The following is a 13932-nucleotide window of genomic DNA, read 5'->3' on the forward strand; positions in this document are numbered from 1 at the left end:
CTTTTTACTTAGAGTACATAGTATATTGTATACTGTAAACTTGTATAGTATGTGAAAACTTTTTACATGGGAACTTGGAACAAAGTCACAGATGTCTAATTCCTTTGCTAACTCTGAGGATGTAGAGGATGGATATAGACATAGGAAGTTCAACATGTGTATCATGGAGTGGGATATGTAGGTGTGTGATCTGTGATACAATTTCAGATCTGAGGGTTTCTAGTGGTTCTAGAGAAGACAAAAGGATGGATCTGGAGCTGTGGTTAATTATTTGTAAAGTCCTATTTTGAAGTGTATTGCTTTTTACTCTTCAGCATCTCCTTTGGAAATCTTACTCTTCTACTGCCCTGTAGGGAATATGTGGACCTCTGTTTTGGGTGGATCAGTAAAGAGGATGCAGTTTGGGCCTCACCTTTTCTCATTGAGAAAAGAGTGAGGGCTGCTGCTGAGAGAAGTGCTTCTACAGTAGCTGTATTTGAAGCTTTGTCTGGCGGTAATGCTGGAGAGTACACAAATTATCAAGATTCCAGTAGTTTGTGATTTATAAATTTCTTTGAGAGGTTAACATAGGTATATTCAGTTTGTTTATCTTTGTTAGCAGTTTGTGTTCCCAATGGAAAACAGCTTGAAAAAGAGTTGCTAGAGTATAGAATTGAAAGTCCTTCCCTAGCATGTTCTTGGACTTCAGATTGTTCAGGTTTGTTTTTTTTTTCTCTTCTTGGTTTGTTTGTTTGAACTTGAGCCTTTTGGTGTGACAAATCACATACAGCTTTTCGGGATCTAAGTTTATGGTTATATAAGATTATTGTTTATATGCTTCAGAAACTTTCCTCACTTATTTATTCATTCCTTCCATAAATATTCTTTGAAATGCTTACTGTAGGCAAGATTGTGCAGGGCATGTTATTAGATAGTAATTAGGGAAAGGGAAAAATGGAAATTATATTTTGCAAGATACACACACATCTATATGTACACAAAGACATGATCCACAGTTCTGTAGGAACAATTTCCTAAACATCTTTAGAATCTACCTCTTTTTCCTGTTCCCACTGTTATTTCTTTGTGTCAGACCCTTAACATCTCTTATATACGCTAGAATTTCTTGCCTGTGGCCTTGCCCTCTCTTATGTCTTCACACTGTTTTTTTCTTTACATGGCTCTTTTCACAGCCTTTTCTAAAGAGCATAGATTAGAATTGTGTCTCCTTGTTACCCACAGAATAAACCCAGTATTCTTAATATAGACTCTATAAATAACCCCTTTATTCATCTCTCTTGAGTTACTGACTTTTAGGTTTCAGTTCCCACTGAGACCCCAACTGACTTTACCTTCTCTTCCCTCCTGGTTCTGCTTATCTTCCATTGCCCCTGTGAACCTGCTTTCTGTTATTGCCTTCCCTCCCCTCAGTCTCAGGAGGCTGACTTTGCTCTTTGGCTTCTAGTTGGTTTTGGACAATGGATAGCACTGGCAGGAGGAGAGTAGAGTTGGTGGTTTACTCTCCTGGCTTCCTCCTGCAAAATCATGTCATGTTGGCTCTCCCAGAGGCCATGGCTCCCGTCATGGGTTCCTCTTTGTCCTTTCAAGTCTGTAGCTGATAGCAGCTTCAGGAGGTTGCACTATCTTTTGACTATGCCCACACCTTTTGTACTTTGTAAATAGTCCTTTTCTTAAACTCTCCTTAAATTACCCAGTTTGAGGGTGCTATCTGTTTCCTGCTGGGATCCTGATGGCTGTGTTGCCCAAACCTAAGTGTCAGTCATGCTTGAAGTTACAGCTGTGTTATTTTCTTGTAGTACTGATTTCCCTCTTTTATTGAAAATTCTCTGGTAGCGGGGCATGGTAGTTTATATGTGTAATCCCAGCAGTTTGGGAGGCCAAGGCCAGAGGATTGTTTGAGTCCAGGAGTTTGAGATCAGCCTGGGAAACAGAGTAAGATTCTGTCACTTCAAAAAAAAGAATTAGCCAGGCATGGTAGCACATCCCTATAGTCACAGCTGCTTGGGAGGCTTAGGTGATAGGATCACTTGATCCCAAGAGTTCGAGGTTACAGTGAGCTGTGATCATGCCACTGGACTCCACCCTGGCTAACAGGGTAAGACCCAGTCTCTTAAAAACTTTTTGCTTTGAGGTCTTTTTCATTCTTCCCCTCTTTTAGTCATTTTTCCTTTCTTCTTTCCTGGCATTGCAGCTGCCATATTATGACAATGGAAATGTTTGAATGAATAAGGGGATGGACATCTGAGTTTCCCTGTTATGTAGCATAAGATTCACTTAAATGTCTGAAATGAGATTTTTAGAGAAAACTGGGGAAGGGAGTGGGTACGGGAATCAGTGTAGTCACTTTAATAACTTTGATTTTTATTTCATTCTTTTAGAATGTTAATTTAGCACTTCTTTTTTATTACCTTCTACATATTAGAGATTAACATTGATCTAATTTAGTCTTTCTCTTTGTAAAATGTACTTTAGATTTATTCCATTGGAATATTTTATAATGGTATATATTTGAAGAAGTATATGTGACATATATTTAATAAAATGGGAGAGATTTCAGTTATCACTGAATTGAGGATAATATGGGAACATCTGTTTACATCTATCCAGGTATTCATGTGTCTGTTTTCCTCAACATATCATAGAAGTAGTGTACTAAGGGCAGACATACATACCTAACAGTTGTGTTTAGCAAGATCAGAATATGTGTGTGGCACTGTCATCCATCACCCTGATAGGAAACAGATGGCATATTCTAGCTGGATCATTTGAAGAGGATTAAATGAAGGAACTATTCACAAATAGGTGGGCAGAGTTTAAAAAATCAACAAGATATTGTAGTAGGGCTAGTAACAGAGAGGATGGGAATAGTGCCCCTTAGACCTGAGGGGCAAAGAGAAGGAGTACTACCCCAAAAAGAGAGCTATGTGGAGAAGGCTGCCTGACAGCAGCTATAGTTCCAGTTAGAGGATTAATATCCACAGTGATCTTGTGGGAGGGGAGCCAGGGAAATAAATGCCCTGTTATGTGTTCTCTGTGCTCTGACTCCTGCCAGTGCCTTCTCCTTCACTGCTACACCCCTAATACCCAGTAGCTCTGCGGGAGGGGAGGCTTCCCCAAACCTAACTGGAGAGAGAGGGTGACACAGCCCATAGATACAGTCTGTAAGTCAGCTTTGTGGGGCGTAGTGCTGAGTGAAGAAGGGTAGGAAGTGCATATGTAAGAAAGACATATGTAAGAAAGTTAAAACACTTTGTTTTCTGATAATACGCATAAATGAACTATTGTGAATCTATTGTAATAGATGAAAGTTCATTGCAAAATTATTACATAATTTTAAAAGTGACCCTCTTAAGGAAATTTTAATTATGAGAAAAATATCCTAGAACTATGATATTGGTCAAAACAGTATCTATGTCCTTTAGATATTAAGGAAAGAATATATCTGTCCTAAAAAAAAAGTGTTTATTAGGAGAAGAATCTTCCTAGAACACTAACTTTAACATAGAACTCTGATCACTACTCTAAAAAATTAAAATTAAAAATAATCTCGGCTGATGCGGTGGCTCGTCCCTGTAATCCCAGTGCTTTGGGAGGCCAAGGCAGGTGGATCACTTGAGGCCAGGAGTTCAAGACCAGCCTGGCCAATATGGTGAAACCTCGTCTTTACTAAAACTACAGAAATTAGCCAGGTTTGGTGGCATGTGCCTGTGGTCCCAACTGATCAGGAGGCTGAGGTCAGAGAAGCACTTAAACCTGGGAGCCAGAGGTTGCAGTGAGCCGAAATCGTACCTCTGCACTACTCTAGCCTGGAGACAGAGCGAGACTCTGTCTAAAACAAACAAACCCCCCCCCCAAAAACAATCTCAATAGCAGCTAAAGACTATTCCATTACTTCTTGGAATAGAGGTATCTGTTTACTCTGGAGGGATGGACATGCCTCTATGTGTGTGTAATACATATTAGCAATAGGGGACATAATTTTGACATATTTAACTTGAAGAAAGGGATGCTTAGACAGTGACAACCCAATATTGAATAATGCTCAATACTGAAGTTACTTTATAAAGATACCACTGTTGTATTAGTAGAGATGGTACAGTATATTCTCAGTAAAGACCTCAGTCTTTAGTCAGTTCTCATGCTCCTTGGTGTCTTAGCATTTGACATACTAGATTTACCGTGTACTAGAAACTCTGAGCCTTGGTTTTTGTATCACAACATTGTCCTACTTCTCTATTGTTCATCCACTCTTTTGTTTGAAAAATGGCCAGACTGTGTTGCTGAACAAGACAGACATAGCCCCTGCCCCTTGGAGCCTGTGAGCATCCTTTCTTCCTCTCCTCCTGTAGCCTCTTTCTTGATTTCCCTATGGATATTAGTCCTTAGCTGATTGATTTGTCTCTTTTAGTCTTGATTTGCCTTCTATGAGAACTGTTTCATTTTCCTAGCTTAAGTTGCAAATTCTAATGCCAACAACTTATACATCTTTCTCTACTTCTCATCTTTACCCTGAATTTTATTCACTTAGCCATTTAATAATTTTTTGTTCAGATCTGTGTTCCTGTTACAAAGGATACAAAAATGATAAAGGTAGCCTTTGCCCTCAGAGTTGCTGACACACACATAAAAAACAAGTTTAAGTACAGTGTGATAGACATATGTACATGGTGCCATAGGACATAAGAAGGGAGTGCCTGACTTGGACTTGAAGGAGAAATGAGAGAGCAACTATCCCCAGTAGAAGGCTGAGCATTTCAAATCCCTATGAAACCTGGGGTTTTGAAAGCATAGTATGTTTTGGCAACGGCAAGTGGTGCAGTGTGATTGGAACCTTTAAAAGACAGTGGAAGATGAGACTGAGCATTTAGGGAGATGCCAGGTTGCCCCACAGGTAATATTCTCAATATTAAACTAATATTCTTCCACCATAAATGAGCTCCCCCAGCAACTTCTCATTTCTGTCAATGGAACTTTTATTCTTTATACATCCAAACCCTGAAGTGCCAAATTCAGGTCTGCCTCAGCATTTGTGGTCAGTCCTCAAGTTTTGTATCATTTCTGTATTCAAAACATTCTTCTGTGCATCCTATTCTATTTCCACTATCTACACACTACTATCACCTAATTGGTGGTTTTCTTCAAAACTGTAAATATTTGCCTTTTTTCTTGCTCTTTCACTTTTTGTTTTCCTGGAAGTTAATTTCTAAAATCCCTCATTTTACCATGTTGCTGACCCTGAGCAAAAGAGGACAGTGATATTTTATTTCCTACAAGCTTGCATCCTTTTCAAGTGTTTTAAACCCGTAATCCTTTTGCTTTCTTTGGAGCTGGGAGTCTTGCTCTGTCACCCATGTTGGAATACAGTGGCATAATCATGGCTCATGGCAGCTTCGAATTATCAGGCTCAATTGATCCTTCTGCCTCAGCTTCTTAATTATATGGGACTATCAGTGTGTACCACTATGCCCAGCTAATTTTTTTTTTTTTTGAGATGGAGTCTTGGCTCTGTTGCCCAGGCTGGAATGCAGCGGCGCAATCTTGGCTCACTGCAACCTCTGCCTCCTGGGTTCAAGTGATTCTTCTGCCTCAGCCTCTTGAGTAGCTGGGACTATAGGCGCGTGCCACCAAGGCTGGCTAATTTTTGTATCTTTAGTAGAGACAGGGTTTCACTGTGTTAGCCAGGATGGTCTTGATCTCCTGACCTTGTGATCTGCCCGCCTTGGCCTCCCAAAGTGCTGGGATTACAGCCTTGAGCCACCATGCCTGACCACCCACCTAATTTTTAAAAATATTTTTTAGAGACAAGGTCTTGCTGAGTTGTCCAGAATGGTCTTGAACTTCTGGCCTCAAGTGATCCTCCCACCTTGGCCTCTTGAGTCGCTGGGATTATAGGTATTAGTTCACCATGCCTGGCTCCCATAATCTTTTAATAAATACTCTCAAGCACTGTCATTCCCATTAAAAACCACAGAATTGCAGAATTCAGGTATAATCTATAGAAAATAATAGAGTCCATTAACTTTCCGTTTTTTCTTCTTTTTTTTTTTTAAGATAGGATCCTGCTCTGTAACTCAGGCTGGGGTGCAGTGGTACGACATGGCTTAACTGAAGCCTTTACCTGTTGGGCTCAAGAGTTCCTCCTGAGTAGCTGGGACTATAGGCACATGTCACCATGCCCAGACAATTAAAAATTTTTTTTGTAGAGATGAATCTCAATATGTTGTCTAGCCCGGTCTTGAACTCCTGAACTCAAGGGGTCCTCCTGCCTCAGCCTTTCAGCATGCTGGGATTATAGGTCTGGCCCACTGTACTCAGCCTACTTTGAGTTTTTATCATGAACATGACGTGTTATACTGAGTGAGGTTTTTAAAGGACAGTTTCCCCTTCTCCCAATCATTTCTTCTTTGCTACAATTCTAACCTGTTAACCTAGCCAGATCACTTGTCTCCATGGGAAGTCATATATTCCCTGACTCTAGAAAGAGATAGCTTGTGTTGGAATCCTGATTTCACCACTTTCCGGTTTCAGCAATGTTCCTCATTTCTCTAAGCTTTAATAACATTGTATGAAAAAAGCGAGTAGTAATAATAAGTACCTCACAGAGCTGAGGTAAGGATTGAGTTAATCTATGTAGCCTAGCTCCCAGCATGTGCAAGCATGCAATACATGTTGGCTACAAAATGTATGTACCTTGAAAACGTCTTGCTCATTTCCTTTGTGCTCTTGTTGATGCTTCCCTGCCTCCCTCTGCCGCGCTAAATGGTCTCACTGTGCTCCTCCCTATTGCCTGTGTTTTACTTGTCATTTCAAGTTCAATTCAGTTGCCTCTTCTTTAATAGTCTTTTCTAACTCCTTCAGTTTGTGTTGACCTCTGAATTCCTATAGGTACTTCTATGCCATTTTAGTAATTATATTTCTGTTTTTATGGCATATTTCTGCCTTTTATGGTATTCCTTCTTAACTTTACATGCAGTAAAAGAGTTGTAGAATTACCATCTCAGTCAGGATACAGAACAGTTTCATCATTTCCCCCAAAAAATCTACCTTGGGATTTCTTTTTAAGCAATTTACTGGGTATGCATTCTTTTTTTACATATACAGTTTAGGTTCTTGAATTTTAGTATTTGTTTTATACTAATTTGTCCTCCCTAAGTGTGGCTTAGTATTGTGGATATAGTGAGTGAGTAGATTCTTGAATGTTTGAATTGTATAAAACAAAGCCTAAAAACATGGTAAATTTGAACATCTTAAGAAGCCACTAATTTAAATGATTTAACTTTGGTCTTTCAGGGTCATTTTATTTAGGTGCAGAATTTCAACTAAAAATTATTTATGTATAACTTGTTAAAAGTGGTTTTAGAGCCTTGCCAGGGCTAATAAAACCCAGTGTTTGTCTTTAGAAAACAAAAAGTTTTCTATTTTTATTACTGAATATATACTTACAGTTTCTATAGTTTTCTTTCTTTCTTCTTTTTTTTTCCTGAGATGGAGTCTTGCTCTGTTGCCCAGGCTGGAGTGCAGTGGTGCAGTCTCAACTCACTGCAATGTCTGCTTCCCAAGTTCAAATGATTCCCCTGCTTCAGCCTCCCCAGTAGTTGGGATTACAGGAGTGCACTATGGGTAATTTTTGTATATTCAGTAGAGATGGGGTTTCATCATATTGGCCAGGCTGGTCTTGAATTCCTGACATCAGGTGATCTGCCTGTCTTGTCCTCCCAAAGTGCTGGGATTACTGGCATGAGCCACTGTGCCTGGTTGGTTTCTATTATTTTTCTAACCCTATTAGTTTAAATTCTAATGTAGAAAAAAATTTAAAAATTCCAATGTGAAGCAAATTTTATGTGTTTCTTCTACTGGATTACATTTGGCTGTTATGATAGTAATTGCTGAATTTATTTATGGAATTTTGCCTTTTTTCTTAAGCACAGTTCAATATTAAGCAATTCAGTTAAAAATGAATTGGGCTGAGTGCGGTGGCTTACACCTGTAATTACAGCACTTTGGGAGGCCAAGGTGGGCAGATCACAAGGTCAGGAGATCAAGACCATTCTGGCTAATGTGGTGAAACCCCATCACTAATTAAAAAACAAAAACAAAAACTTAGCTGGGTGTGATGGCATGCGCCTGTAGTCCCAGCTACTTGGGAGGCTGAGGCAGGAGAATTGCTTGAACCCAGGAGACAGAGGTTGTAGTGAGCTGGGATTGTGCCACTATACTCCAGCCTTGGCCACAGAGCAAGACTCTGTCAAAAAAAAAAGATTGTGGAAGTCTTTTTTATTGATTATTTTAAAATCAGAGGTCAGTACAAGTAAGGGTATTTATACTTGGAAAAAGGTGGGGCTGATATGGACAAGCAAATGATGCTGCATGATTTCCTTAATCTTTGCTCTTGGATATAATGGAGATCCATCTCCAGTGAGGGCAAAATATGGATAGCATTTGCATCCCATTCAGTAGACTTTACTTCGTAATGAAGTGAATTGAATTTAATCATATGTGTCTTTTTTTCCCTTCCCCAACAGCTTCCATGCCTATGGCTGTTCTAAAATTGGGCCAAATATATCCATTTCAGAGAGGCTTTTTCTGTAAAGACAACAGCATCAACTATCCGTACCATGACAGTACCGTCACATCCACTGTCCTCATCCTAGTGGGGGTTGGCTTGCCCATTTCCTCTGTAAGTAAATTAATAAGTAGGTAGTGATGGGTTTGTTGTGCTGGAGGTTGGATGAAGTGATGGAGTTGGGATGGGGGTAAATCCATAGTACTATTTTCACCAATGTTGATATAGTGAATGATTGCTTGAGGAATATACCCAGTGTTTTAGTCCAGGGGCAGTGTTTCTCCAGTTAAAGGTGGATATTACCCAGGACAACTTGATGCTATACTGAAGAATTATAGAATGATTGTTTTTGAATAGAGAGTCTTTTTCAGTCATTTGGACCAACTCATCTCAGTAAACAACTGAAGAAACTTAGGCCCAGACACTTGTTAAAGCACAGTAAGCTATTGTATGGCAGAGCCGAAACTAAGATTATGCTTGCTTTATCATGCTATCAAGTGGAAATTGAGGCCATGGAAAAGGAAAACGTTTGCATATTAAATTTGAGAAAACAAACTCAGCCGAAAGACCACAAATATATATGCAAAATAAAATTATCGGAATACATTAAAATATGTCGCTATTGGCTGGGTGCGGTGGCTTGTGCCTATAATCCCAGCACTTAGGGAGGCCAAGGCAGGAGAATTGTTTGAACCTGGGTGGTGGAGGTTGTGGTGAGCCATGTTCGCGCCATTGCACTCCAGCCTGGGCAACAAAACTCTGTCTCAAAAAAAAAAAAACCAAAAAAACAAAGTCACTATTTCTTACTATGTACTGTACTTCAGACAGTTTATCAGTTTGTAGGATACTATTGGGTTTCACTGTTTTAAGTAAAAACTTTCATTCTAGATTAAGATTCACAAACTAGGTTAAGATTGCCACTTGGGATATTGTGCCTACTTTCTTCACCCTTGGCTCTCATTCCTAAATCTTGCCATTGTCATTTTATGTGACTTGGAAATAAAAGGGGAGGAGGAGGGTGAAGATTTCCCTCTTTGAGTGTCTTGGCAGTGTAGCATATCACAACTCATTTCTCCTCTGGCCACCTGTCTTTTGTCAGATGGCTTTCCTAGATATATGACTTACAAAATTATAGTCTTAGTAAACTCAGCAGCCTTGTTCTGCAATAGGACTGGCTGGCTTTTCTCGCTCTATTTTGCCCCCAAATTGGCTAAGAATAATAACCTAGTTGTTTTTCCAGTTTATATATCTGAGTTCGTTCTTTTTGTCTGTTAGATTTTTTTCTAATGGTCTTCAGCTCAGTATTTAGAAGGTGAAGGGATCCAAGATTTTTATATGTTCTAAGGTATATAAGTATTAGTATATTCTTACAATCCTAATTTGATTATAGCTACTTTTATGGGAGTAAAGGGATAGAAAAATCTAGCATTTAGCTTAAGGAGATACTTCTTTTTCTAAGAAATAAATCCCACCATAACTGGTAACTTAAATTTCAGCCATTCAGCTAATGAGAAATAGTGTGCAGGGAGGTACTGCCACTTAGATGACAATAGATGGTGTTACTGTACTTACATGAAGTACTAAGTAGTTGTGGTAACCATGATTTTGAGCAACTATTGCCAGATAAAGCTTTTTTTTTTTTTTTTAACTGCCCCTGTAGTTGAGGAGATAGTTGCTCCAGAGTGAATAAATTATTTTAATTGTAAAAATAACATATAATTTTTTTTTGAGAGAGAGTTTTGCTCTTGTCGCCCAGGCTAAAATGCAGTGGTGCAATCTTGGCTCAGTGCAACCTCTACCTCCTGGGTTCAAGTGATTCTCCTGCCTCAGCCTCCCAAGTAGCTGAGACTACAGGTGTGTGCTGCCACACCCAGCTAATTTTTGTGTAGAGACAGGGTTTCGCCATGTTGGCCAGGCTGATCTTGAACTCCTTACCTTAAGGAACCCACCTTGGGTTCGAGCGATTCTCGCACCTCAGCCTCAAGTAGCTGGAATTACAGGTGCCTGTCACCACGCCCAGCTAATTTTTCTATTTTTAGTGGCGATGGGGTTTTGCTATGTTGGCCACCTGGCAACATGCACTTGGCCCACAATCTTTTTATTAATTAAAAAAATTATTATAAAGTAGAAAGGGAAAATGAACAACCCTTAGTTCTACTAACTGAAGACAACTAATGGTAGCATTTTGATGTTTCCTTTAGTTTGACAGTTTTTTTGTTTGTTTGTTTGTTAGATGGAATCTTGCTCTGTTGCCCAGGCTGGAGTGCAGTGGCACAATCTCAACTCACTGCAACCTCCACCTCCCACGTTCAATCAGTTCTCCTTCATTGACCTCCTGAGTAGATGGGACTACAGGCACGTACCATCATGCCTGGCTAATTTCTGTATTTTTAGTAGAGACAGGGCTTCACCATGTTGGCCAGGCTGGTCTCACTCTCCTGACCTCAGGTGATCCACCTGCCTCGGCCTCCCAAAGTTCTGAGATTATAGGCGTGAACCACCATGCCCAACCTAGTTTGACAGTTTTTATATCATTATGAGCACACCACAGGTTTAGTTTTCTGCCTTGTTTTTTTTACTTATCTTTATAACAAATATTTTTGAGTTATAGTATTGTAATATCAAGCAGCTTAAATAAAGAGCAATAGGGCTAATTTTTTTTTTAAGGAGTGGAAAAAGACTTGGTATGAATCCTTGAGTTCTTGGGTATTAATTCCTGCGAGTTTGCTGTTAGAATCAACCTGGAAAAATATTTTAATGCCAATTATTTATTTATTTGGTTTTTTTTGAGACAGAGTCTTGCCCTGTTGCCCAGGCTGAAGTGCAGTGGCATGATCTTGGCTCACTGCAACTGCAACTTCCACCTCCTGGGTTCAAGCGATTCTCTTGCCTCAGCCTCTAGAGCAGCTGGGACTATAGGCACACACCACCACGCTCGGCTAATTTTTTGTATTTTTGTTGTTGTTGTTTTTTGAGATGGAGTCTTGCTCTGTCACCAGGTTGGAGTGCAGTGGTGCGATCTCGGCTCACTGCAACCTCCACCTCTCGGGTTTAAAGCGATTCTCCTGCCTCAGCCTTCCAAGTAGCTAGGACTACAGGTTTGTGCCACCACACCTGGCTATTTTTTGTATTTTTAGTAGAGACAGAGTTTCATCATGTTGGCCAGGATAGTCTCGATCTCCTGACCTCATGATTCACCTCCCAGAGTTCTGGGATACAGGCATGAGCCACTATGGCTGGCCAGTTTTTTGTATTTTTATTGGAGATGGGATTTCACCATGTTGGTTAGGCTGATATTGAACTCCTCACCAGAGTGCTGGGATATAGGCATGAGCCACCATCCCGGCCTGATGCCAAATTTATTTTTAATTAAGGAAGTAGTATTTGGCCAGTTTCTGGGCCTTAAATGTGCTTGAATATGCAAGGAGTGATTATTGCAAATTCTTGGGATAGATTTGTTTTAATAATTTGGTATAACATCTGTTGTTATACATAGAAAATAATTTCTATAAAGTGAATTATTTATGCTTAGTGTAACTAATATACATATGCTTTATAATTTGATCAGATTATTTGGGGTGATAGAAAATCTATATTTTAGAGTGGTGATTTATTTTTACAATGCAAGGTTCATAATCTTTTAAAAAATATATTCTTGACTGTTTCTTCTTTAGCTATCCAAAAAGGTACCACATTCAGAAAACTATAGATTTCTGCATTATTTGGCCTAACACTTTGTTTTCGGTTTTGGGTTTTAATGATTTATATTAGATTTCACACCAGACTTTTTCCCCATCATTTTTGGCTTTATGTAGGTCTACCTTCTCCCTTGGTAATTCATTATACATTTACTTGTATAAATTCTTATATTTCTAGGAAAAGGTAAGATTTTTTGTATGCAAACTTTCAGAGTAATGATAGTGACAATAAAGTTAGTATTAAATCTTGAATCCATATGTGGCAATGAATCAGTATACTTTGTATAGATTTTTAAATGTATAGTTTTGGGATAGAAAACTTATGTGTGTTTACTAGGCTCTTTTAAATTGACTTGATTATTGACTGTAAGTAGCTGCTTTTCTTAAGTCATGATTACTCTATGGCATAACCTTTTAGCAAAAATATTTAGCCTAAAATAACAGATTAGCCAGTACTTGTGACCAACTTATTAAACACTTTCTAAAGAGTGATTGTATTATTCATGGTGACCTAAACTCGGAACGTTTGTGAAATAGATGTTTGTGAAAAAAAAGAAAAAAAAAAAAGAAATAGATGTTTGTGAAAAAGTCTTAACCACTTTATATATTTTATTTTATTTTTTAGATGGAGTCTCGCTCTGTTACCCAGGCTGGAGTGTGGTGGTGTGATCTCGGCTCACTGCAACCTCCACCTCCTGGGTTCAAGTGATTCTTCTGCTTCAGCCTCCTAAAGAGCTGAGACTACAGGTGTGCACTGCCACACCCAGCTAATTTTTTGTGTTTTTTAGTAGAGACGGGATTTCACTGTGTTGGCCGGGCCGGTCTTGAACTCCTGACCTCAGGCAATCCACCCACCTCGGCCTCCCAAAGTACTGGGATTACAGGTGTGAACCACCGCACCCAGCCTCTTTACATATTTTTTAATTAGTGAAAAACAGATGACTACCTCAAAGAAAAATGGGGAAAAAGCATAAATAGAAAGCTGTCAATAGAAGAAAATTGCCAAGAAATATAAAGAAATGCTTTATTTAATATTTAACATTTCTTAAGACTGTTAAGTCTTAAGAAATCGAAGTTCACATTAAAGCAACACTGAGAACACAGTTTGGCCTGTCAGCATTAGCAAAGGTGAGAACTTTCCCAGCTTATCAAGCAGAGAAAACAGGTGTTCGAATCTAGCAGGGATATAAATTGGCATTAAAAAGAGTATATTGTTTGACCTAGAAATTAAACTGGAAGCAATGTATCGTAGAAATGTAAGTTTCATGTAGAGAATTAGTCACAAGACTGTTGATTACAGCACTTTTTATAGCAGAAAATTGGAAATAAATAAGTTCAGCTGTATGGGACTGTTTTATGATTTATTCTAGTGATGAAATATTATAGTCATTTCATAATTTTTCATGATATTTTTTGACATGGAAAGATTTTTGTAATATGTTGAGAGTAGAGGGAAAATAATAGTAATGGTTCTCTCTGAATAGTGGGATTATTAATATATGAGATATTTTCATTTTATCTTCTATATTTTTTGTTTTTTAGCCTCCCTTGAACATTGTTTTTCAAATAAGGAAGGCTATTTTTATTTTTTAAAAACCCATTAGAAAGTTTTCTATTTTCATTTTTATATACTTGAAATTTATATAGTTTATGCTTAAACTATATACCCAT

At 38.7% G+C, this 13932-nt stretch overlaps 1 protein-coding gene across 7 annotated transcripts in view; it reads left to right on the forward strand.

Annotated features, from left to right (window-relative positions):
* The window catches only part of PLPP1 (phospholipid phosphatase 1), a 99173-nt gene that overhangs the window by 32237 nt on the left and 53004 nt on the right, over window positions 1-13932 (forward strand). For 4 of the 7 annotated variants that reach the window (XM_078365500.1, XM_008992061.5, XM_035291571.3 and 1 more), the window contains one exon: window positions 8523-8677. The exons of the other annotated variants lie outside the window; for them this stretch is intronic. In XM_078365500.1, the coding sequence (XP_078221626.1) occupies window positions 8523-8677 (155 nt within the window). The remainder of the gene's footprint in view (window positions 1-8522; window positions 8678-13932) is intronic. 7 annotated transcript variants of the gene reach the window in all.

This window comes from Callithrix jacchus, chromosome 2 (genome assembly GCF_049354715.1).
Source record: "Callithrix jacchus isolate 240 chromosome 2, calJac240_pri, whole genome shotgun sequence".
NCBI lineage: Eukaryota > Metazoa > Chordata > Mammalia > Primates > Cebidae > Callithrix > Callithrix jacchus.